This window comes from Aplosporella prunicola (assembly GCF_010093885.1).
Source record: "Aplosporella prunicola CBS 121167 unplaced genomic scaffold K452scaffold_56, whole genome shotgun sequence".
NCBI lineage: Eukaryota > Fungi > Ascomycota > Dothideomycetes > Botryosphaeriales > Aplosporellaceae > Aplosporella > Aplosporella prunicola.
Genome location: NW_022983584.1, coordinates 16,449 through 39,763, shown reverse-complemented (window position 1 = coordinate 39,763; position 23,315 = coordinate 16,449). Strand labels below are relative to the sequence as shown.

The 23,315-nt window shown below is 56.5% G+C and overlaps 7 protein-coding genes across 7 annotated transcripts; 4 read left to right on the top strand and 3 right to left on the bottom strand.

Moving 5' to 3' along the window:
- Positions 1–622: 622 nt before the first annotated feature.
- K452DRAFT_313381 (uncharacterized protein) lies at positions 623–7,326 on the top strand (the record flags this gene model as incomplete). Its single annotated transcript, XM_033543657.1, has 6 exons — positions 623–728; positions 859–954; positions 1,215–4,925; positions 4,955–5,091; positions 5,143–5,373; positions 5,419–7,326. The coding sequence occupies 6 exons, from the start codon at positions 623–625 to the stop codon at positions 7,324–7,326; spliced, it is 6,189 nt and encodes a 2,062-aa protein (XP_033391930.1).
- Positions 7,327–7,545: 219 nt separating this feature from the next.
- On the bottom strand, positions 7,546–10,055 carry K452DRAFT_362686 (uncharacterized protein; the record flags this gene model as incomplete). The annotated part of the gene is made up of 2 exons (XM_033546525.1): positions 7,920–10,055; positions 7,546–7,857 (listed from the first exon to the last, which is right to left on the bottom strand). Exons 1-2 carry the CDS (start codon positions 9,975–9,977, stop codon positions 7,546–7,548), a joined length of 2,370 nt encoding a protein of 789 aa, XP_033391929.1. The 5' UTR covers positions 9,978–10,055.
- K452DRAFT_139752 (uncharacterized protein) lies at positions 10,042–10,856 on the bottom strand. The gene has a single exon (XM_033535397.1). The coding sequence runs from the start codon at positions 10,749–10,751 to the stop codon at positions 10,260–10,262; it is 492 nt and encodes a 163-aa protein (XP_033391928.1). The 5' UTR covers positions 10,752–10,856; the 3' UTR covers positions 10,042–10,259.
- Positions 10,857–14,074: 3,218 nt separating this feature from the next.
- K452DRAFT_237896 (uncharacterized protein) lies at positions 14,075–14,552 on the top strand (the record flags this gene model as incomplete). Its single annotated transcript, XM_033537629.1, has 3 exons — positions 14,075–14,204; positions 14,311–14,390; positions 14,466–14,552. The coding sequence occupies 3 exons, from the start codon at positions 14,075–14,077 to the stop codon at positions 14,550–14,552; spliced, it is 297 nt and encodes a 98-aa protein (XP_033391927.1).
- A 6,354-nt stretch (positions 14,553–20,906) lies between these two features.
- On the top strand, positions 20,907–21,287 carry K452DRAFT_302939 (uncharacterized protein; the record flags this gene model as incomplete). Its single annotated transcript, XM_033542657.1, has 1 exon — positions 20,907–21,287. The coding sequence occupies one exon, from the start codon at positions 20,907–20,909 to the stop codon at positions 21,285–21,287; it is 381 nt and encodes a 126-aa protein (XP_033391926.1).
- A 753-nt stretch (positions 21,288–22,040) lies between these two features.
- On the bottom strand, positions 22,041–22,741 carry K452DRAFT_292582 (uncharacterized protein). Its single transcript, XM_033541401.1, has 2 exons — positions 22,639–22,741; positions 22,041–22,567 (listed from the first exon to the last, which is right to left on the bottom strand). The coding sequence occupies exon 2, from the start codon at positions 22,413–22,415 to the stop codon at positions 22,158–22,160; it is 258 nt and encodes an 85-aa protein (XP_033391925.1). The 5' UTR covers positions 22,416–22,567; positions 22,639–22,741; the 3' UTR covers positions 22,041–22,157.
- K452DRAFT_139713 (uncharacterized protein) lies at positions 22,263–23,175 on the top strand. The gene has a single exon (XM_033535396.1). It carries the CDS (start codon positions 22,549–22,551, stop codon positions 23,065–23,067), a length of 519 nt encoding a protein of 172 aa, XP_033391924.1. The 5' UTR covers positions 22,263–22,548; the 3' UTR covers positions 23,068–23,175.
- The last annotated feature ends 140 nt before the right edge of the window (positions 23,176–23,315 follow it).

Here is a 23,315-nt window from a genome sequence, read left to right as displayed (position 1 = left end):
GGCCGAGGCCGAGGGGAAAGGATTGTCCGCTGCACTACTGTTGCAGGCAACCGCAGGCAGTCATCGACAGTTTGCTGCCTGATGCCTGATGGCTGCCTGGACTGGTGACGCGCTGCACATTTAAAAAAGAACCACATCCTCACACAAACACACACTCTCTCCTCACTCAACTACTACTTCGTGTCAATCTTCAAAAGTAGTCTTAGGTACAATACTTGCTAGCGTGACGTGATCCTACAAGTAAACTGAAAGTGACTGGCGATCGAGTGGCTTGACAAGACATCACGTGCCGTGCTGCATGGGCCTGAAATCCCTCCGCCGCCGACACTCACCCAAAGCTCTTCCATCGCCATCGCCCTTCTGCCACGTCGTCGCGCAGCCCCATACCCTCTCTCGACATCGTCATTCTTTGCGGCGAGTCGAGCCATCTTGTCTGCTTGGCCTTGTGGATACCGCGTGGCCCGACGTCCAATTGTCTCGCGTTTGACGTAGCATTTCACCTCCTCCTTGGCGCGCGTCGCGACGACGTCCCAGCGCACAATTCTGTTCGCGCACCCCCATATTCACACATCGTACCCCCCCATCGCATCTGCACTTGCGCGTCGCTCCTTGACAGCGCGCCATGTCGGGCTTCGGCGGCTTTGGTGGCTTCGGCTCCCAAAACAACAACACCCAAGGCTCCGGCTTTGGTGGCTTTGGCTCCTCTGCCGGCAGCAACACGGGCACAGGTAAGCCTCTTGCTGTTATCCTTGTATCCCACTCCGGCCGATCCGCGCGCGATTCGACCCTGGAGCCTTTTCGACCTGTGCGCGACGTCAGATCATCCCAGGGTTAACATGGCCTTCCCCGCAACTCCAGGCTTTGGTGGCTTCGGCAGCTCCAACAACAACACCACCGGCGGCAGCATCTTTGGTGGTGGTGGCGCCAACACTGGTGGCGGCTTCGGCAGCGGAGGTACGTCACCGCGTCGGTCTGGGAGGCCCTTTCACCTGCGTCTCGCTACTTTGCGACACGCGTGTTTGCGACATTCACCTTAACACTGCGCCATTCACCTTGGCCTAGCGCACGTCCCTGGCGCGCCGTCCTTTCCTTATAACCCTCGCGCTCGACACTTGGCTTCTTTCCTTTTGGTCCTTCAACCTCCGCAACCATGTCTCGGCCTGCGCGCACAAAGTCTGCCTCTGGGAACACTCCACTAATGCTGCCACCTATAGGTTTCGGAAGCACAAACACGACTTCGCCTTTCGGCGCGAAGCCCGCCTTTGGCGCAACAAACACGTCCACGAGCGGTAGCATCTTCGGCGGCGGCACCGCGACCTCGGGCTCCACTGGATTTGGCGGTGGAGGGTTCGGCAGCACTGCGAATACTGGCTCGACTGGTTTCGGCGGCAACGCCGCTGGCGGCGGCGGTGGTCTCTTCGGTCAAAACAAGCCTGCTTTCGGGTCGGGTACGACGGGGACAGGTGGGCTTTTCGGTGGCGGCAGCGCGCCAGCTACCGGTACCCCCGCTTTCGGTGCCGGCGCTAGCACAGCCTTTGGTGGTGGTCTTGCGCAGAATACTAACAACGGTACTGCCGGCACACCCTTCCAGGCTCACATTGAGAAGGACGGTGCCACCAGCCAAAACGCGCATTACCAGACCATCACGTTCCAGCAACCTTACCAGGGCTTCTCGCTTGAGGAACTGAGACTGCAAGACTACGCGCAGGGCCGACGCTACGGCAACTCGAACGGCCAGGCAGGCGCCTTTGGCACAAGCACTGGTTTTGGCGGATTCGGCGCCAACACCAACACAGCCAACACTGGCACAGGTTTCGGCTCGAACACGAATACCGGCGGCGGTTTGTTCGGCGGCAACACCAACACGACGACTCCCTTTGGCGGTGGTGCTCAGAACACGGGCACGGGATTCGGCAGCAACACTGGTGGTGGACTGTTTGGCCAGAACAAGCCCGCAACTGGACTCTTCGGAGGTTCCACGGCTACGTCTTCGCAGCCTTCTGGAGGAGGACTCTTTGGTACGGCGAACAACACGTCGACTCCCGCTTTCGGTGGCGGAGCGACGGGAGGGTTTGGAAGCAACACCAGCGGTGGTGGTTTGTTCGGAAGCAACCAGAACCAGCAAAAGCCTGCGTTTGGTGGCTTTGGTGCTAGCACGACTGGCACTGGCACTGGCACTGGTACTGGCTTTGGTGCCTCAACTACCGGCTTTGGAAGCAACACCAATACTTCTACCGGAGGTGGTTTGTTCGGTGGCGCTAGCAACACGACTACTCCGGCCTTTGGTGCCAACAACAACACTCAGCAAAACTCGAACCCCTTCGGCGGCTTTGGTGGCCAAAACCAACAACAGAACCAAGGCAACACTACGGGAGGCAGTTTGTTCGGCGGAGGATTTGGTGCGAACAACAATCAACAGCAACAACCCCAGAACAAGCCTCTCTTCGGCGGCAGCACCGGTGCTACTGGCGGTGGAGGATTGTTTGGTGGCGGTGCGAACACAAACACAAACACCGGTGGCGGTGGTCTCTTTGGCGGCGCAAACAACACGTCTAACACGGGCGGCGGTCTCTTTGGTGGTGCCAAGCCTGCGACAAACACGGGTGGCACTGGTCTGTTTGGAAACACCAACACCCAGACAAACACGGGTGGAGGTTTGTTTGGCGGCTTAGGTCAAAACAACCAAACTCAGCAAAACACCGGTGGCGGCCTCTTTGGTGGCGCTCAGCAGCAAAACAAACCTGGTGGACTATTCGGTTCTTCAACCAACACCTCCGGCACTGGTGGTGGTCTCTTCGGAAACATGGGCCAAAACAACACCGGCAACACCTCTGGCGGTCTCGGTGGCTCTTTGTTCGGTGGAAACCAGCAACAACCCCAACAGCAGAACCAACTGGGCGGCAGTCTCTTTGGCGGCTCCGTGAACCAGCAGAACCCCAACCAGGCTCCTGCTTTGACCGCTTCCATGGCCGCCGGCTCCAACCCCTACGGCAATGACCAGCTCTTTGCCAGCCTTGGTTCTCCAAACCAGAGTGCTGGACCTTTGGCGACTCCTTTGTCGAGCAGCCAGAAGATGAAGAAGAGCGCCATTTTGCCTCAACACCGTATCAACCCTGCCGCGTCATCCCGTCTGATAACACCGCAGAAGCGCCTCAACGGCCTTGGCTTCAACTACTCCAGCTATGGAACGCCTGGTAGCACTGCGAGCAATGCCACTCCTGGCTTTAGCAGCAGTCTGCTTGGCGGTGGTAGCTTCTCGAAGTCTCTGTCGAAGAGTTTTTCGGCCTCGAACATTCGCAACAGTTGGTCGACGGAAGACAGCATTCTCTCTCCCGGCGCGTTCAATGCCACCAAGCGCCCGGCGTACTCCAACACTGGTAGTATGAAGAAATTGAACATTGATCGGGGTCTGAACGTTCGTCCCTCTCTCTTCGGTGAAAGCGGCGAGAGCACCAGCCCCAGCTCTGCCAGGAAGAGGGTCAGCTTTGATGCCAACACTGCCTTGAACAACGGCTCTTTGAATGGTACCAACGGCGCTCTTGTCCCAGCCGAGCGTGAGTCGGCCACTCCTAGCGCCGAGGAGCAAGGATATCTGCGCTCCAAGCCTACCACGCCGCAGTCCAACGGTACCTCTGCGAACGGCCACACGCCCGAGATGGAGCAGGTCGTCGGAAACAGCATTTCTACTGCTCCCCAGGACGATGCCTTTGAAGCTGCCAACGCTCAGGCTCGCAAGGCCCACAAAGACCAGAAGCCTGGCGAGTACTGGTCTGAGCCTAGCGTCGCCGAGTTGAAGAAGATGAGCGCGCAGGAGCTCAAGTCTCTTCGGGATTTCAAGGTCGGTCGCAAGGGTGTTGGTGAAATCATATTTGAGCACCCAGTTGACCTGACGGGTGTGAATCTTGACACTTTCTTCGACGAGCTTGTGTTGCTCAGGATTCGCAACGCTACAGTTTACCCCTCTAAGACGCAGACGCCTCCGATGGGTAAGGGTCTCAACGTTCCTTCTACGATCCTCCTGGAGAACTCTTGGCCTCGTGCTCAGGCTGGCAAGCTCGAGCAGGCTGGTAGACGTTTCGAAAAGCATGTCGAACGCCTTAAGAAGGTCGAAGGCACCGACTTCCTTGACTACAACAAGGACTTGGGTATTTGGAAGTTCCATGTTGAGCACTATACCACTTATGGCCTGGACTACGATGAGGAGGAGGATGAGGAGGAAGAGGAGACGACTATGCTCCATGCCCCTCCTGACACGCCCACCCCCAAGACCCGCACCCCGGCAGGTCTCAGCGCTCTGTCGCACCTCTCTGAGGACATGACCGTCAGCACCAACGCGTCCGACCCAGACGACACTTTTGAGTTCAAGAGAAGCCAGCGCTCGGTTGCGCCGCGGAGGAACGTCCCCGGTGGTTTTGACGACGAGGACGCTTACTACGAGGATGACGACATGGTCGAAGTTCGGGACGACACCATCAACAGCTCGCAGTCTTTTTTAGATGAGCGCTCCGTGGGTCCCTTTGAGGATGGTAGCGACATGGAAGATGTCGCGTCCTACCACAGCGGATCCGATTCGGAAATGGAACAGAACATGGCGGGTTCGTTTCCAGTTCTGGATCAAACCACGGAGCTATCGCACGCCAAGAACCCGGTTTCCACCGCTCCAAGCTTGCCCAAGTCTATTCTCAAGGCTAGTCGTTCTGGATTCGGCACTCCCACCAAGGGTGCCTTTGATTTTGGGGGTGACTGGACTGAGCAGTTGCAACGCACGGTCAGCCCAAAGAAGCAGGACCGTCAGGCGCTCCGCGACAACCAGGGCATTGCCTTGAAGCAGCTTGACGACAAGAACGACGCTACACCAAAGGCCTCGGACAAGTCGAAGCCTTTTTCCACCAGCATCGACGTGATGAACTCACTTTTCGGGCAGAGTACGGCACGCAGGAGTACTCGCGAGCAGGGGACAAAAGCAAAGGGGCTCGAGGTTTGATTCCACCATCCTTGTTTATTGTTCGTTATGGGTTTGGGCGTGGCGTCTGGCACCTTTTTGGACATGTCGACATATTGATTAGAGGGCCAGACGTTGCGCCCGCTCATGTACGTAGCACAATTTGAGATAATAAGTTACTGAGATTTGTGTTTTTACAGTGGCCTTATGCTAAGAAGCCCAAGACTGGTGAGGAACTTGCCGCTTTGGACGACGCCGACAAGGCTTTTCACGAGTCTTTCAAGCCGACCTGGACATTTGACGGTACTCTGACCTATGCTACTCCGGGTAACACGCCGAGGATGCAGGGCGACTTTCTTGCCAACCTCAAGGGTTCGGTAGTTGGTCAGCACCGGGATATTCGCTTTGCGAAATTTTCCGCTCCGACCGATGTAAGTCTTTGAATTCGTTTACGAAACGTATCTAACATTCTATAGATTTGGCCGGCTGTGATGGACGAGCAGGCGCAGGCAAAGAACACGCCAGTGTTTCTAGACCCTGCGGAAGAGGCTCCCCGGGCGAAGACGTATGAGATTGCCTTTAAGGACCTTGTCAATGTCGTCGAAGTCGACACTCCAGCTGGGAAATACGAGCAGCAAGTCTGGCAGCTTGCTAGTATTCTGTTCGACGATCCGGCTGATCTTCGCCCTCATGGCGCTCCGCGGTTTGATAGTCTGGATCACGTTGAGAGCCTGGTTCGCAAGGACGCCCTTTCGGAATTTTGGAAGTCGATCATCCTACCTGATGCGGATCGTCAAGCGCGCCAAGCCAAGTCTTCCGAGGAAAAGGCCATTGCGCACTTGTCCAGCTACAGCGTCGCTGAGGCTTGCGAGGCGCTCATCGAAGGCAAGGATTTCCGTCTGGCCACCCTCGTCGCGCAAATTGGTGGCGCGCAATCCGCTCGTCAGGACATTGCTGCTCAACTTGAGGAATGGCGTAACCAGGGCACCATCTCAGAGATGAGCGATGCGGTGCGAGTGCTCTACACTATTCTCTCAGGCGAGTGTTCCGTCGCTGACGGCAAGACGGGCGGCGGTGCCGAGAACAAGGCTGAAGATATTAGAATCTCCACGCGCTTTGGGTTTGACTGGCGCCAAGCCTTTGGCCTGCGTCTGTGGTATGCCTGCTCGTCGGACCGCTTCAATGAGGAGTCGATCGAAGAGGCCGTCAAGCGCTTCGAGGAGGAGCTCCGCGACGGGGATGAACACGCCAAACCGGTGCCATGGTTCATCCGGGCTGGTGTCAAGACGGGCTGGGAGGACCCGCAGCCCAACGAGCGGGAGGACCTGCTCTGGGGTCTTCTGAAAATCTACCGCTCCTACTGCATTCGCGAGCCTGTTGACATTGCTGCGATTCTTGCGCCTGAGAACGCGACCGGCAACCCCGTCAACGCGCGTCTCAGTTGGCAGCTGCTGTGCCTTTTGCGCGCCAAGGAGGTTCTCCCACGCCTGGCCATCACGGCAGACGACAACTACGACCCATCGGACGCGGACATTTGGAACGCGCGCGAAATCACAAAGCTCTCAGACACGCTGACGTCGACGTTTGCGCTGCCCCTGCTGACGCCCGAGCACTGGCTGCACGCGCTATGGGTGCTGATCCACCTAACGGAAGAAACGGAGCGCACAGCCGCAATCAAAGACCTGCTGGCCTTCAACGCGGCGCGCATCGGCGACGACGCCGATACCGACGCCGTCTTCGCTCACCTCACCACGGGCCTCCAAATCAGCAGCACGTGGATCTACGAAGCGAAGGCGCAGCACGCCCGCGCCGTCCTGCAAGATCCAGTGCGCGAGACGCAGTTCCTCCTCCTCGCGGGCAACTACAACGCCGCGCACAGCGTGCTCTGCCGGGCCGTCGCGCCCGCCGCCGTCATCTCCAACGCGCCGGAAGACGCGGCGGCGCTGCGTTCGCTGCTCGCGCGCTTTTCGGAAGCCGGGCCCGCGGCCCTCGACGCCGTCGAGGCTTGGGCCCATGGCGGCGCCATGTACGCGGACTATCTGGCGCTGCTGGATGCAGACGCCCAGTTCGCTGCTCCTGCCCCGGTTGAGCCGCTGCGCAGACTGGCCCGCGCGCTCGCGGCGCTGAGTCCGGACTTGAGCTCCAGGGAGCTGGTGGAGCGGGCGGCGGTGGCGGAGATGGCGCGCGTGGTTGCGGCGAGGGTGGAGGCGGGTGAGCGGGCTCAGCGGGCCGCGAGGGGTGCTGCTAGTGGGGCAGGGGCAGAAGCGTTGGGCATTGAGCGGGCGCAGGTGCTGCGGCTGCCGTTGGCTGAGGAGGCGGTGTTGGGTGCGGGGCGGGAGTTGGGGCTGCGGTATTACGAGAGCGTTATGGCGGGGGGGAGGTAGTGTGTACAGGACGATGCGGCACGAGAGCGAGAGCGAGAGCGATATCAGGCAGATGGCTGAAATGAATGGGTGGTGGGTGGTGGATACCTAGGTTGATTCAAAAAAGCGCGATACGATGCGGTGATGGGTGATGGTCGATGCGAGGGTTTGATTGCTTGGTTGTTTGTTTGCTTGCTTGCTTGGTTGTTTGTAGCGTAGTTTAGTTCAGATCAGTTCAGTTCAGTTAGGTCTGGGTATTTGACGAGGGGTTGCTTTTGCTTTTCTTCGAGGGGTGCTTGTGCGGGCTTGGTGTGCTGTGTGAGTGAGTATGAAGACGGAGACGGGTACGGAGGAGGCGATAGGTAGGTAGCGATGCATCCTATCGATGGGAGGAAAGGTGGACATGGGAATGACAACCATTGCAGAAGGCACAAGGCATGGATGGATATATGACGAATATACGTGCATGGCAGCCAGCAGCCAGCAGCCAGCAGCCAGCCACTCCGAATCCGACATTTTGATGATTAAAACCCAAACCCCCAAACCCAAACTCTGCACAAGAAAGGTATACCCCCAAAACCCCATTAATACACGTCCCCCCAATCCACACACACCTCCTCCCCTTCCTCCGCCACACCAACCCCCCGCTTCTCCCTCTTCCGGCGCTCCCGCCGCTCCTCCCGCGTCACCAGATGCGGCGTCACAGGCGTCACGGGCGAAAACGGCATGTACGGGGAATACGGCGTGGCGGGGCCGGCCGTGCCCGGCGTGCGCAGGTGGGCGAGCCGCGGGTCGCGGCTACGCGTGCTGAGGACCGTCGTCTTTGTCGTTGGGGAGGGCAGGGAGGGGGAGAGCGGGCCGGCCATGGCGCGCAGCGGGAGCGTGTTCGTCGTGGTGGTGTGCGCGCCTGCTGCTGCTGCTGCTGTCGTGCTGGCAGGGCTGGGCGCCGTGGCCGTGTTGATGGACCCGCTGCGCGCGCTCGCCGAGCGCGACCCCGCTCCCAGCCCTGGGCGCGCGGGCGGCGGCGAGGCTAGGAACGCTATGTGCGTGTGGCCGTGGCTGTGGGGACCGGGCGTCGAGGCGGGCGAAGGCGGGAGGGGCGGCGCGTTCGCGGACGCCGGGGACGGCGAGGGCGGCAGCCCCAGGGAGCCACTCGAGGCGCGGGCGCCCGCGTACGCCGAGGCGCCGCTGACGGCGCGCTGGGGTGCCGGTCTAGGGAGAGGGAGAGGCGCAGGGGGTGGGTAAGGGTAAGGGTGCGATTGGCTCTGCAGGCTTGCGTCGAACTCGTAGCGGAAGGCGTCGGCGGTCGAGGGCGTCGTGGGCGCGGTGCTGGTGGTGGTGGTGGCTGCGCCGGGCGTCATCTGCGCGTCGGCGGGCGTATAAGGCGGCTGCGGCGGGGGGCCCGGGTTGTAGAAGCGTGGGGAGAGCGGGGTGCGCGCTTCGAGGTCGTCGTCGTCGTGCCCGTTGTCGCCGCCGTGGCCGCTGAAGCGCGCCATGGGGCTGCTGATGCGCAGGTTGCGGATCGAGCGCCGCTTCTTGCTCTTGCTTTTTGTGCCAGTCGAGCTGGTCGAGGGCGTGCGCGCGCGCGACATGAAGCTGCGGGGGGAGGCGGGCGGAGGCGGCGCTGCCGGTGCTGGTGCTGTGTTACTAGTGGCGCTGTTGTAGCTGTTGCTGTAGTAGTGCGAAGGCGCGTTGTACGGCGCGCGCCGCGCAGCAGCCATGGGCGACTCGGGCGGGTAGATGGCGCGGACGGGGCTGAGGGGCGAGGGCGGCGGCGGCGGCTGGTGGTGGTGCACGGGGCGAGACTGCAGAGCAGCAGCGGCATTGGTGTTGAGGGGCGGGGGGCGGCGGTCCATCTTCTGCTGCGGGCTGAGATAGGTGGGCGGCGCGGGCAGCATGACATCCTCGCGGGGCTGCTCGAGGTCGTGCTCCTCGGCGTGCGAGACGCGGACCGAGTTCTTGCGCTCGTCGTGCTCCATGACGGCGGCGTAGAGGCGGTCCATCTCGCGCTGGCGGGCCTCTTGCTGGTCGCGCAGAAACGTCTTGTCGAACGAGGCCATGCTCTCCTCGCCCGGGCTGATGGGGCTGGTGGGCAGGCTGCTGATCTGGTTCAGGCTGGAGCGGCTGCGCTGAAAGGCGTGGCTCAGCTTGCTCGGGCTGCGCGGCCACCACCGCCGCATCGACATGGACGGCGACACGGGCGTCATCTCGAAGCCATTGGCCTCGTTGACCTTGACCATGTCGATCTTCTCGTTGATGGAGCGGCGCATCTTGCGGCCGTAGGTGAGCAGGGCCACGCCGACAATGACTACGCAGCCAATGTAGGCGGCGATGATGGCGCAGATCTGGGCGGGCAGACGCGACCGGTCGCGGAGGGCGTTCTCGGCGCCGGGGGCGGGATTGAGGTCGAAGTCGACGTCGAAGAGGCCGGCTGAAACGGGCTGGGCGGCTTGGAGGAGTACTGCTGCTACTGCTGCTGCGACGACTCCTCTAGGGAGCAACATGGGAGACAGAGGCTCGAGGACAGGGTTGCTGCGACTTTGAAGGGGGATTTGGAGGCACGAGCGGGACGCGGGACATGGGGATTTGTATATGGGCTGGGAAGAAGTCGTCGTCGGGCGAGCCAGTGAGAGCAGCAGAAGGCCATGGGTGGCTGTGATTGGATCGCCCATGCACAGCCTAAGCGCCCGCCCATGCTCGGCCCAACCTGGCTCGCCACGCTGCGAGCTCTTCGTGGGCCGACGCGTCCATGTGGAGGGTTGAGAGCCTTGGGTTCGTGAGCCGATATTGACTTGTATGTACCTTCATTTACACCTACATTGCTGTTGTCGTCGTCGTTTATCTAGAAACGAAACATGTTTACCAGGTACCTAAGCGCCCGGGCGCCTCCCGACTCCCAAATCCGCGCCGATCCCTCTCGGTCCGGCCGCCTCGTCACTGTGATATGGCCCAAGTCACACCGTGTGCTTTTGTGCTTCCATGCTTCCATGTCGTGCACCATCCCCGTCCGTCAGCCGAGCCTTCTTCCCCGCCGCTCCCAATTCGCTCGTCCGATTCTTCCATTTCCTCAGCTTCCTCCGTCCAGCTCCGTCTTCACTTCTACAACGCGACAGCCACGAAGCAATGCGATGCAATTCAACAACATGCACATGCACCCTGCTCCATTCATCCGTGATACTAGGTAGCAGTGAGCTGTGCCATGTACTCCTACGCGACGTGCAACTCCATACCGAGTACACACACACAACCAACTGGCCCACAAGGCGAAAGAAGAAAACATGTCCCCGTCCATCCGGTGCGCCATCTGCCCACCCTGATATCTTGCGCCAAAAGCCACGAGCAGGAAGATAATGAAGAAAGAAGAGACGCGGAAAGCCAGGATAGGCACATCGTGGTAGATAGCTAGAAAGAGGGAGAGGCAGGGAATGAGCAAAACGATCGTGCATGCCAGAGCCAAAGCAAAGAACAACAGAAAGAAAAAAAGAAAAGAAAAAAAGACTCCTTGGTCGTCATATCATGCCGTGCCCTACCGCGCCAAACCACGCCCTAAACACATACACCACAGCTCCAAAGCAAGTGCAAATCCCAAAGCCCACAACGCAAGCAAGTCAAGCCAAAGAGCCCCGAACCAGCCAGCCAGACAGACAGATGCACTCTATGCCCTCCGTCCAATCCTCCTCCTACCGCTTTCCGCAGCCCCAGCAGCAGCAGCAGCAGCAGCAGCAGCAGCAACCCCCGCCTTCGGCGCAGCCAGCTTCTTCGGCGCCGCCGCTGTCGCCGGGCGCGCGGCCTTGTTCTCCTTCGCGCTCGCAGGCGGCATGTTCTGCACCGGCACCGGCGTCGTCGACGTGCTTCCCACCGGCACAGGCAGCTTGACCTTCTTCGGCGTCGCGAGACGGCTCTTTTTGCTCGCCGCCGGGGTGGGTAGCTGCGAGATCTGAGGCGCCTTTGCTGCTTCCGAGACAGCAGGAGCGTCTTTGGATTGCGTCTGCGTGTCTGTGGGGGTGGAGGCTTTGGTCGCCCTCTCATTCGAGGCGGTGCCTGCGTTGGGCTTCGGGATAGACTTTTTGCTGGAAGCCGACTTCTTGGAGCTGGGTTTGGCCGCCGTCGCCGTCGCCGCCGTGTGCGCTTCTTTTTCGGCCTGCACTTCTGGGGGCAAGAGGCTCGCAGGTGCGAGAAGGCCCTTGCCAGGCGTGCCGTTGCTAGTACCGAGACCTTTGGCGCGCTTAACCCGCGAGGGCGTTGCTTTGCTCTTCCGCGTGTCCTCGCCCGCTTTGAGGGCCAGTTCGTCTTCGGAGAGCGAGGGGTTCTTGTTCTCTTCCTGAAAATAGACCAGCTGCTGATCCCAGCGGAGCTTGCTGGCCAGCCAGATCTCTGCCCCCGGAGCTGGGTCCATCGCGCTGGAAGGATCTTTGTTTGATTTGGAAGACTTTAGAATCTCAGCCTTCAGTTTGTTCAGGCGTATCGGCGCAGCAAGAGCACTGCCTTTATTGCGTCGAGTGTTTGCGCGCGTCAGCGTGGCCACCTCTTGGGCTTCCGTCTTCTTCAGCACGACTGGCTCTGTGCCATCTGCACGACGCACGGGAATGCGGTTTGGAGCTGGAATAGCAGAGGGGACTGGGGTGCTAGGAATGCGAGTCTTGCGTGCACGCGCGCTCCTTCGCGTGTTTTGTGGTTCCTCTGTGGTCTCTGCCTTTTCGGCAGCTGCAGTCTGCGGTTCAAGGGAAAGGTCTGCAGTGATTTCAGTGTTGAAGTCGAGCTTCCTCGAGAGCGGCGTCTTGGCGGAGGTCGATTCCTCGGCGTCCTTGGATCTTCCCCTACGTGGCGATTCACCGGTAGGCGAGTTGGGGTCCTTGTCTTCAAGAGCGACACGCGGAGATGCGAGCGCCTGACGAACGACATCAGAGTCCCTACGGTTGGTGAAGGATTCCCTCCTAGCAATGTTCGCTGCCTTGCTTGCCTTGGAAGCATCCGCGCGAGATAAGAAATCCCGCAGGAAAGCAGTATCAGAGTCAAGGGGAGAAGTTGGTTCCTTCTTTTCCTCTACCGCGGAAGGAACGGCCTCGGGCATGCTCAGAGTGAGCGTGTCTGCAACAGCAGAAAACTTTGGTGAAGTGGCATCGGACAGAGATGGCGAAGGAAGGTTCGTGGTTTCCGTGTCGGCGAGAGCTTCAGGAGTCAAGGCCTCGAGTTTTTCAGCCTCCTCCATTTCTTCATCCGACAGAGAAGACAGATCACTTTCTTCGTCTTCCAACGGAGTTGTAGCCTCGACGTTGTTGCTCTCTGATTTCTCATTCATCTCAACTGAAGGCTCCTTGTTGTCAGCCGCAGTTTCACCCTCAACACTCTCTTTGCCAGTGCTCTCAGTTGGTTCCACGGAGTCTTCCACAGGCGTCTCCTCATGGTCGCTCATAACAGTGTCGATTTCAGTAGATGGAGCACTGTCATCTTTGCTGTCACTCGGCCCGGCTGGCTCATCTTCACGCTCAGATTCTGCCACTGTAACGGCAGTTTGCTCGCTCTCGATAGTTTCCACCGTGTCTTGCTTAGTGTCGTGAGGCTCCGTAATCTCCTTGGCCGAGTCAGAAGGAGCTTCAGCATCGGTTGAGACACCATGTCCTTCGTTGTCCTGTCCCTCTCCAGTGGAATGTTCGTAGTCTTCCGTCTGGACAATATCCGTTTCAATCGTTTCATATATCAAGCCCTCAGGCTCTTCCCCGGCTGATTCAGTATCGTCTTCCATTTGCTCGTCCATAAACTCGGCTCCAGAAGAAACCTGATCTTCCGCCACAGTGGAATCCTCCCCTGAAGCCGATGGTTCTTTTTCACCCTCGGACATTGTTGCGTCGGCAGTCTCTTCTATGGACTGAACAGGTGCCGGCGGAGCTCTCTTAACGGGACTGCGTGCGATCTCGTCCATGATCTGCCGAGTGGGAGAGGAAGGAGGAGAGGACAGCTGATTGTCTTCTACAGCATGGGGGCTTTCTGCGTGGTGTTCAGCGGGCTGCGGCTCAGTGGACTCGGTGGTCGGCTCTTTGGTCGGTTCGTCTGGGACGGCCCGGGCCTGGGCCAGTTTCCCTGTCGTCACAGTTAAGATAACGCGCGAGCATGTGCGATTTGCTGCGGGCACCCACTAGGCAATAGTCCGCTCATCCGTCTCTCAAAGCGCGTTGCGGCGAACGCCTTGTTCTTCGGTCTGGTCCTGCCAGGCGTCGCGTTGGCCTCCATCTTGCTCTCCAAGGCGCGCTTCTTGACAACCTTCTTCGGACTTTTCGCCGGGCTCTTCTGGCCTTTCTCTTGGGTGACGGCGGCCTTTGTCTTGGAGCGCGTCTCGTGTCGCTTCCAGACCTTGCGATATTTTCCATTGCGCGCAAAGGGCGAGTGTGGTGCGCGCTCCCAGGCGCGCGGGGCCTTGGGCAAGGGAATCGAGGGCTTCAGGAACGATGCGTCATTCTGTTCCCAGGCAGCGGCGTCGAAGGAAGCTGCAGCGGGCTGCGCCTGCCCCGGCGGTGGGGGCGTGGTGGAGGTGGTGGCGGTCATGATGATACTGTCATAGGATAATGCAGTAGCAGATAAAGCGCGGCCAAGTTGCGCGCAGTCACTGAACGGGCGGAGTCGGTAGGTCTGGCGGGGATGGTGTTTTGGCTGCGTTGTCGATGTAAACACACTGCGGATCCGCCAAGCCTGCGTCGCCGAAACTCCGAACGCCTCGAGATTTTGGTCCCCGCCCGCGCTTCACCATCACCAACACCTCTCCCAAGCCGTCGCAATGCCTCCACCAAAGCCGTCCACCGGCCGCGTCGCCGCCCGTCCTCTCCCGCCTCTGCCCAAGCTGCGCGTGCGCCACCCCAACAAGACCGAGGGCAACCCGTGCATGGGTCTGATGTCGTCCGTTCTGGGTACGTGCCACATCGCAGTCTTCGCCGATGGATGTAGAAGAACGAAAGAGCTTGGGCGGAGAACTGGCGGGATAATACCACTTGCGTTTACTGACATTCGTCTCAGGTTGCTGGGCTTCTTCGGGTTACAGTGCTGCGGGATGCGCTGCGGTTGAGCAGCAGCTGAGAGCTTGCATGGATGCGCCGGTACGTCGAATTGCGGAACGGATGCGATCTCTTTGCATCTATGCGCTTAGAATTGGTCACTGACACCCGCCACAGAGACCCAAGCTCCAGAAGAAGAACGCCATCAACTACCACTTGTCGCGCATGTACCCCAACATCATTGGACCCCACAAGAAGAAATAAATACGTATCAAGAGATGTTTGTATAAAAGAATTTATGTTCGAGGGGATTGGAGGAATAAAGAGTCGAGGCATGCACTGCAGGAGTTATCATTGATGTGAACAGCATCTACGGCAGGAGTTAGGGCGGATATCTATACCACAGACTGGACTTGTACAAAATTCTTCCCTCTATCAAACGACGGATCCAAGTCTTTGGCATCGTCGCTATCGACCTGCGCAAAAGCGCTGCGAATGCGATTGTCGGGGTTCGAGTTTTCGGGAAGTACTGATTACCATTCAAATCGCGTGGTTGAGCTATGGTACAAGTACCTGTTGCCTATAAACAACACAGGGCAACTTGGTAGGATTTATAATGTTCATGGACTTTCTTCCTGATTCTTCCCGTTGATGGGTTAATGTCTCTGTTCTTTTTGCTCCCGCGCCGTGCATGTCTGTAGGGGATGCATTGTGCCGTGCATGCTTTGCCCTATCCCTCGTCTTTGCTCGTTGTGAGGCTTTACTTGCTGTATGTGAGGGGAGAACTGGCGCGCGCGCGTGTGTGGCGGTGGAAATCTGATACAAAGACCGCGAGCGAGCGCCTTTGAGGAATCGAGGCGGCGTAAGGATACAAGCTACGGCGCCTTCTATGGAGACGGGGAGAGGGCGCTGGGGTGCGGGCGCGGGTGGGGGGTTTGTGGGTGGAGTTGGAGGGTGGAGTTGGGTTTTGGGGAAAATATAAAAGTGCGCCGCCAGGCGGGGGTATAGGCGGTAATGATAGAGGAGGAGTAGAGAAGGGAATTGCTGGGGGAGCGGGGACGGGGATCGATTGTTTGGGTGTAGGGGCGTGTGTGCTGACGGGGGTGAGTTGGGGGGTACGTTTTTGGTGAAAATATAAAAGTGCGGCGCTCGGCTGCGGTAGGGGTGGAAAAGGTGGAGGAGTAGTAGAGAAGGAGTTTGCTAGGGGTGCGGGGGAGGGGGTCGGCTGTTTAGGTGTAGGGGCGTGATAAGAAGGGGTGGTGCTTGGGGGTGGTGTTTAGGGGGGAAATATAAAAAGTACGGCGCTATGCTGCGGTATAGGCGTAAAACGTGGAGAAGTAGAATAGAAACAGTTTGCTGGGGGAGAGCGGGCGGGGGTCGATTGTTTGAGTGTAGGGGCGTGTATAGTGTGTGTTGGGGGGACGCAGGAAGGAAGTTTTGGGCGGAAATATAAAAAGTGCGCGGCTAGGCCGGGGTATGCGCCGTAATGATGGGGGAAGAGAAGAAGCTGCTGGAGCGCAGAGGGGAGGCGGGGGGTCGGTTGTTTGGGGGTGAGTGCTGAGGGGTGGCCGTTGGGGGGAGGTAGGGTCTTGGGGAAAAAAGACGAAAATTGCGCGGCTAGGCCGGGGTGTAGGCGGTAATTGTCAAGAAGTAGAAGAAGCTGCTAGGGTAGCGGAGGGCGGCTAGGAGGTGCTTATTTAAGGGTAGGGGCGTAAGGAGGAGGAAGGGAATGGATGGGATTTCAAGGGTGAAAATATAAAAATTGCGCGGCTAGCCCGGGGTATGGGCGCGTACGAGTGTACGGAAGTGTTTTATGAGTGAGTATGAGGAGGAGAGGCTTTGGGCGCGGGACGATTGGGGGTGAGCGTGTGTGTGATGGGGAGGGTTGAGGTGCGGATGGAGGATGAGTGTAGGAGCAAAAGCTTAAAGAGTCTTAATGGAGTATGGGGCATGGACTTGGAGTGTGTAGCATCTTCTACGAAGCGTGGATATACGTGAATTAAAGGGGAATTGTTTGGGCTTGCGTTCGAATGCCTTGGCCAAGTTTTGTCACAGTGAAGTTTTATTTTATGTCGACTGGGCGAGAAAACACATAAGACCCCCCAATTAGATCTGCATGAGAGACAAGCTGGCGGAGAGGAGGTGTGCTGGGCTCGAGAAAAAGAAGTGGGAAGAATTCAAGAACGGGCTTTGTGAAAAAATAAGGAAGATTTATTCCTTATAATCGTCGTTACTACACTTCACTGATGAGGTGCATCTGCAGAGCATCGCGACGAATGTCATCAACAGGCGTAGCGAATTCCTCATCTTCGTGAATGAGGGACCCTAGAACTCATCTTGCTCGGCGTCTGTAAAGACACGTCGAGGTCGGTTGGGGTCTCACACACGTGAGAGACCGTCGTTGGTTGAAAATGGGGCTCAGTGCCATGACTGATGCTGACATGCCAACAAGGAATGCTTGCTGCCCAAGGCTAAAGATATATCTCGCCTTCGTTTCCCGGTCTTTCATTAACGTTGCCTTTCACATGCGCCCTCCACATCAATAAAATCACGTCACTCGAGCTTGGGCGGCCTAGCATTCGTTGAAGCCGTGTGATCTGGATTGATTGTCAGGGGCTGACAACGTGGTCACGTCCGCGATGTTCCAGTTCGCCCATCGGAGCCTGCCCGTTCTGCCATGTTTAGCATGCCCAAGCGCCGTTCTACGTTCGTGCAGAATCGAAGAATATTTTGCACCTTCAACCCTGAGATAGATTGGTTGCCGTTTACAGAGAACCACGTGAGGGACACGCCTCTTGAGTCTATCAGAGAAGCGACGGGATACTGTCCGTTTTGCCTAGAAAACCATCAGCCGATGCCTCAGTCTACTCTGAATGGAAACCTTCAAGTCACCCAGAGCGAGTAACCAACCCACCCAGTCCCTTCCTTGGGCGGAAAGCTCTGGATTGGTTTGAGGAGTTGCTGTTCCTCATCCCGATAAGCTCCGAGTCGGCTTGGATGGGTCCCTCCCGGTAAGCTTGAGTAGGCTTGGATGTCCTTCCTTCGATGGCTTCGAAGGTTTACCAGGTTCGTGGTGCTCTTTTACTTTTTGGACGGCTTTAAAAATGTTTCCAATCAAGGCCCGGAGTGCTTGCCGTTTGTCTTACCCACCAAGCTCTGGTAGACTTGAATGGTCCGTCCCTCCTTTGACGGCTTCGAGGGTTTGCCAGGAAGCTCATACTGTCCGGCAGCTCGGATCAGGTTCGTGGTGTTTCTGTAAGCTCTGAGTAGACTTGGATGGTTCGTCACCCTTCGTTGGCTGCGGCAAGCAGACAAGTGTGGTGGTATTGTCGCTCGTCCTGCCCGGAAAGCTTTGAGTAGACTTTGGATTGTCCCTTCCCCATGGACGGCTATGAAGGTTTCCGGACAGGCTGGATTGGAGGTGCCGAGATCATGACGCCCGCTGTCTCTGAAAGTTCTGGGCAGGTTATTCCTCCTCTTGGACGGCTTTTAAGGCTTCCCGGGCAGAGTAAATTGCGGCAGTGGCTGTGGCAAGGCAGCAGATGCGGTGGTATTATCGCTCGTCCTGCCTGAATATGTTTAGAGCTTGCCGGCAGGATGAGCAATATTAAAAACTGTCCATGGCTTGCCAAGTATGGCAAAGACAAGACTTTTCTACCCGGTTCAGAGCTTGGCGGAGGACCAACGGCAATATCCCGTGTCGTGCCTGATAAACCCTTGAAGGCAGGGGGAGACACAATCCAAACTAAATCAGACACAGTCGGTCGGGACGATCATGGGCTTTGCGGTCTGCCGGGGAAGACGAGCGACAGATTTCCCACTTTCAGGTCCTGGATTGGCATGTCTGCCGTTTACTCTCTCCCAGTACAGTGAAGTGGTTAAGGATTGACATATGACACTTGCCCATGCCGTCCCATTTGTTGACGTTCAACCTTCTATCCGCTTTCACGTGGATAGGAAGGGGCGGCTAGGAATGGCATGACGGCGGCAAGCATAAAAGCATGCTGCGCTCGTCAGTGAGCAGCAGGAAGATATGCAACGGGAGCGGCGTCAGATCGATGTCGAGCGGAAATCTACCACAAGCATCTCGGATCTGTTGGCCAGGGCCATGGCCGTCATGTCGTCCAAGAGGAGCGCTGCCCCACCACAAAGAGGATGCGTCCGTATCTAACCCGAACTCTTGTTTTTTCCACGATGGCCATCACCAAACCTTACAGCTGAAGATTGGTGGCATAATTCGACAATAATGAACAAAATTGACAGAATATCATGAAGACCAACATCATCAGCAAGTAATGTCACGGATCCAAGTCGGCTGCAGCCCGCGCCATTGTTTTTCCCAGGTTTCCACTCCAGCGGCTCGTGTTGATCGGCGGCAGCATTGGTGTCTCCTGTCGATTCGTGGTCCGTGAAGCCAAAGATAAACCCCCAAGAGACGGCATTGTGCCCGACGAGGACGGGGATGGTCAACACCGCCAATCCACAAGTGGTTCCTCGGCCGGGGAAGGATGAAGCAGCGAGGCTGACGCATATGCAATGACACCTGCCTTTCACAAGTGTTGTGGCGAAGCTGAGGACTGACACATGACGCACCCGGCCATGCCTTTCTGTCACATAGTAGAGGGGATATGGTCCAGAAGGCGTGGTAGACAAACATAAATCAACCGCGACCGAACGAAAAATCCAAGAGCATCGGCGTTGCCCTCCCGACAACAGGGAAGTAAAACACTCCAAAGACACATCCAAGACGTTGACCGACTTGCGACTTGAAAACAGTCGTAACAAAGGCAAGGCTAGCTGCCTGACGGGCGATGTCAAACGGCTCACGGAGCGGGTCAAGGAGAAGGAGAATACGGATCTCCAGAGCCGCAACGTTACCGTCCTGCGAGAGCAACCTGTCGATAATCACTGTCAACATCTGAGGTATGCATTCAATGTTAGTTGACTCTAATGATGCTAATCACCCAGTTTCTAAGAGGTCAGCTGCCGTGTAATTTTCGCTGCGCCTCAGCGCGTGCCCTAGCTGCTCTCACGACCGTAAATGACGCATCTCTCTTTCCGGCCAGAGCCATTAGCACCGTGTACGAAGAGTCGTCGTCGAGAGTGGTCTGTTTCGCCATTGTTGATAGTGTGGAGCGGAGTTGGGACTTAAGACTATGGTGCAAAAGACGTCACGTGCCAGAGCGGGCCGTCGCGTCGCCAAGTCTCCAAGAGATATTATAATCAGAAAATACTAGAGATTCACAGGCCGAAATTTTGAAAGTCTCTGAAGATGAGGACAGTTTGGCTCGATGGACCCAGCGAACGAGAAACACGCCACATGTGATCTCGCGATTGCTGAATCATCCGGAACGCGCTCCGCGACTTCTTAACTCGCACCTTCTCCGCACCCGAACGAACACCTTTACCTCCATCTCTCACGCATCCAAAGACTCTTTACGGCGGCATGCGACCTGTATGTATCGCAATTCCGTTTCCTTCATGATCCTCCACTCTTTTGCCTCACATCACACCAGTTTCTCGCATCACAGAATGCGCGGTCGACTCCGACACGATTGACCCTATATATAGGGCATCCTCCACGACCTCTTTACAGTACTCTCTGGCTAATCCGTATCTACTGACGCGAGTATGCAGGCTTGCCTTTTCACAGTCACGCCCGCGATCAACGAAGCAAGCTCTTCATCCAGACATGAATCAACAACGACCAAGCGTTACTCTGCACCAGATATAGCTTGGGCCTGAATTGGCTAATGTCCAGATCGATCTGGAAAACCTGCAGCTACAATGTCTACGCTCAAGAATGACCGCATTAGCAATCCATGGCATACAATACCGCGCACACGCCCGTTACCGGTACACATCCTAAGCCTCTAGATAGTAACTAATTGAATGTAAAACGAGCTACTTTCTAATACGCACAGAGTATAAAATTTAGATAATCGTCATATCGCCTATTTAATAACATACAGAAGGCAGGAAAGTAGCGAGGTAAATTCATCAGTAATACTAAAGAAGAGAGTACGAGTAGAGAATTTAAAAGGAAAATAAAAGGCTAGAATAAGTAAAAATTCCCTTAATTTTCCCTTTATTTTCTATTTCTTTTTATTTTCTATTTCTACTAAAACTGCCCTCTACATTCCCCTATTCCGTATAATAGAAACAGGTATTGCTAGAGCAGAAATTAGTCGCAGCTCTGCTATAATATAAAAAATCTGTTCTCCGGGTAGTATCGCGGCTTAGCAAACTTCGAAATTTCGGAATTTCTCCATCCACCAGATCATGCAAGACTAGACAAAAGACTACGCAATCTTTTCTTATCATACCCAACCAAAAAAGGTGCGGCGGGCCCTAGCAGCCCCAAATACGCAGGGAAACCTCACGTGGACCGAACAAACTCGTCCATTAGGGTTGGAAGGTCACGCAGCATACAAAGCGGGAAATAGCAATCGTACCTAGCAAACCATTCAGATCTATAAAAGGCACTAGATACCGCTATTCAATCAGAGTGGCGATCAGTAAGGTCTGCGCGATTAAAAGCCCTGAAATCAGCCATAAATATAACCGAACTCTACAAGCAGATAACCAAAACAGACCCACAGAATCAAAGACGCTTCGATGAAAGCCCTCAGGACGGAAATTGCTCGACTTGAAACTTCCGCGACCGAGCAAACACAGATCGCCAATGGCTCGAAGAAATTGTGGGACTCTGAGAAGAATGCGCTTGAGGTCAAAATCAATGACCTTGAGAAGGAGCTAGAGAGCAGCCAAAAGGTTATCGCAGATCACCTGAAGTCTCAAGCTCAGCTATCCAAGGAATGGGAGCGTTCACAAAAGAACGATGGGGCTTTCATCTCAGAGCTCAGGAACGACGAGCTACCGTCAAAGGACAACGCATCGGCCTCGGAGACATACGCAATCCTCGATGCATCCCGCTCTAGGCCCGTCGACCTAACTCGGAGGCACCCCCGAAGGTTTGGAGATTCCGCGAACCTTTGACTTTCCCGATCAGAAAATCCTCAGAGGAAGAATTGCAGCAATTGGTCCGGCAGGTTGTAGCATCATGGCAGACACTCGAAGACTCCGATTGCCGATTGGCAGATCTCTACCCAAGAAAACCCATTCGCAGAGCGGCAATACGCAAAGTGCCCATCAGCAGAGCAGCGCCCATCAGCAGAGTGTTTCCACACTTGAAGGCGCGCCGAACGATGACACCCCGATGGGCAGCACCGCGAATAATGACCTGTCAAACTCAGGCCCTCCCTTCGATGAATCACCTATGGAACGTCATAGTCCAGTGGTTACGATCCAGAAGCGAGACTAGATGGAGCGGATCCGGCTCGCGTCAATCGACGAGGTTTTGGCTTTCCTCAGCAGGTAGACCAGGTCCTTTGAGCATTCTGTTTTGTTTCTATCGTTAGACCGTGCAGCAGTTTACTGTCTTTTCCTTTTTAGTCAATTTTCTTTCCTTTTTATTTCAAACCAGGCACAGATAGAGCAATCAATATCATTTTGCACACGAGTTTGGCGCGAAAAGCCGGGCTCATTGTGGTATGACAGGTGCCGGTATCTCGCGGCGGCCTCTTCAATGCTGAAATTGAACGGAAGGAGGAATTGAGAGTAAAAAAGGAAATAAGGAGGGAGGGATGGAGAGTAGTTAGACCGCGGCGAGACGACTATAAAAAACATTCTTCCGCCCAATTTCTTTCTTTCTTCTTCGTCATCATCTTCGTTTAGGCCGCCGCGCGATGAGGGGCCGGCGGGTTAACGCGAGAATCAGGGCTCTTTAGGCCGCCGCGTGTCTACAGACAAACGGTACCGCATATAGTAATCGCGAAGAACAGGAAGGAGAACACTGAGAGATACATTTTAGCTCCATGCTTTTCTTGCAAACGCTGAGATGAAAAGAAAACAAATAAAAGCTAGGGGAGTATTTATAGCCTTGAAGCGGCACCTGCACGCCCCGCTCCTTACTTGGAGCACCCGCGCGGGTAATAGGCTTGGTGTAGATTGTCCGGATTTGGGAGGAGAGAACGGCTTGACTCGCGAGTTGATTTGGTGCATATTGTCCAGACCTGGAGGGCAACGAGGGCGATCAATCGCGCGGATGATAGGTTCGGGGTGCATTCTCATCAAGAGAAGTCTTGAAGGTGAAGAGGAGATGAAGGATGGAGAGGGGGGAGCTTTAAATATTGGATTCTGGACAAACCTAATGCCGAGGAAAAAGCGACGTCCATGAGAAGGGCGGAGGTAAGGATCGATGGGGTGTTCCGTGCCTGCTAAATTTAAAATGTCAGATTCTTTGAAAAGTGAAAGGAAAGATGGGCAAACGAAGGAGGGGAAAACGCACATGTCCAGATACTACATTACAGCCATCGTGTTCTGGACAAATTCATTAAGGCCGCTGCGGTTGGTCAAGGAGAATTCGAGAAGAAAGGAGGGAGCGTGTGTTAAAATATTGCTCCACGGCGCCGTTGCCAGGTTGGGAAGCGGGCTCCTCGGTTTTGCAATTCTCGCGTGGGACGTAGTTCATGTTTGCGGTAAGGCAGCGACTCGTCAAATCATGCCTAGGAATAAATCCTCCTGCTTCGCGTCAGCTGAATCTTTCAATGACGGACACATGTCTTCGTTTCCGTTCCAACCGAAACTTCTGCAGCCAGGCGTATCGCCGAGCCCGACGTTCGGACTCCTGCCGTGGATGGCCATGCCCGGTGCGTCGCGGCCGTCCATGCGCAGCCAGGCGTTGGTGAAGCGGCCGACATGGCCCGGCGTGTCGTAGGCGTCTCGGTGGGCGGAGAGGACCCAGTGATGCACAGTCATGTCGACATTGCGGTGGGCGGGCAGGTGGTGGGAGCGGGTGCGCCACCAGGCATTGGTGAAGCGGCCGTCGCCTGTCTGCATTGGAAGACTACTTCAGAAGTATGTCAGCTCTGCTCCGGCTACATCAAGAGCTGGATGGGTTGGACACAGGCCGGATTCGTCCACATCTCGGAGATGGCGAGCACGCCATCTGCCGATGACTAGGCT

Bases quoted from the DNA above. Each gene is read 5' to 3' on its own strand.
- K452DRAFT_139752 (XM_033535397.1), bottom strand. From the start codon at position 10,751: ATGCACGATCGTTTTGCTCATTCCCTGCCTCTCCCTCTTTCTAGCTAT.
- K452DRAFT_292582 (XM_033541401.1), bottom strand. From the start codon at position 22,415: ATGCACCCCGAACCTATCATCCGCGCGATTGATCGCCCTCGTTGCCCT.
- K452DRAFT_139713 (XM_033535396.1), top strand. From the start codon at position 22,549: ATGGGGTGTTCCGTGCCTGCTAAATTTAAAATGTCAGATTCTTTGAAA.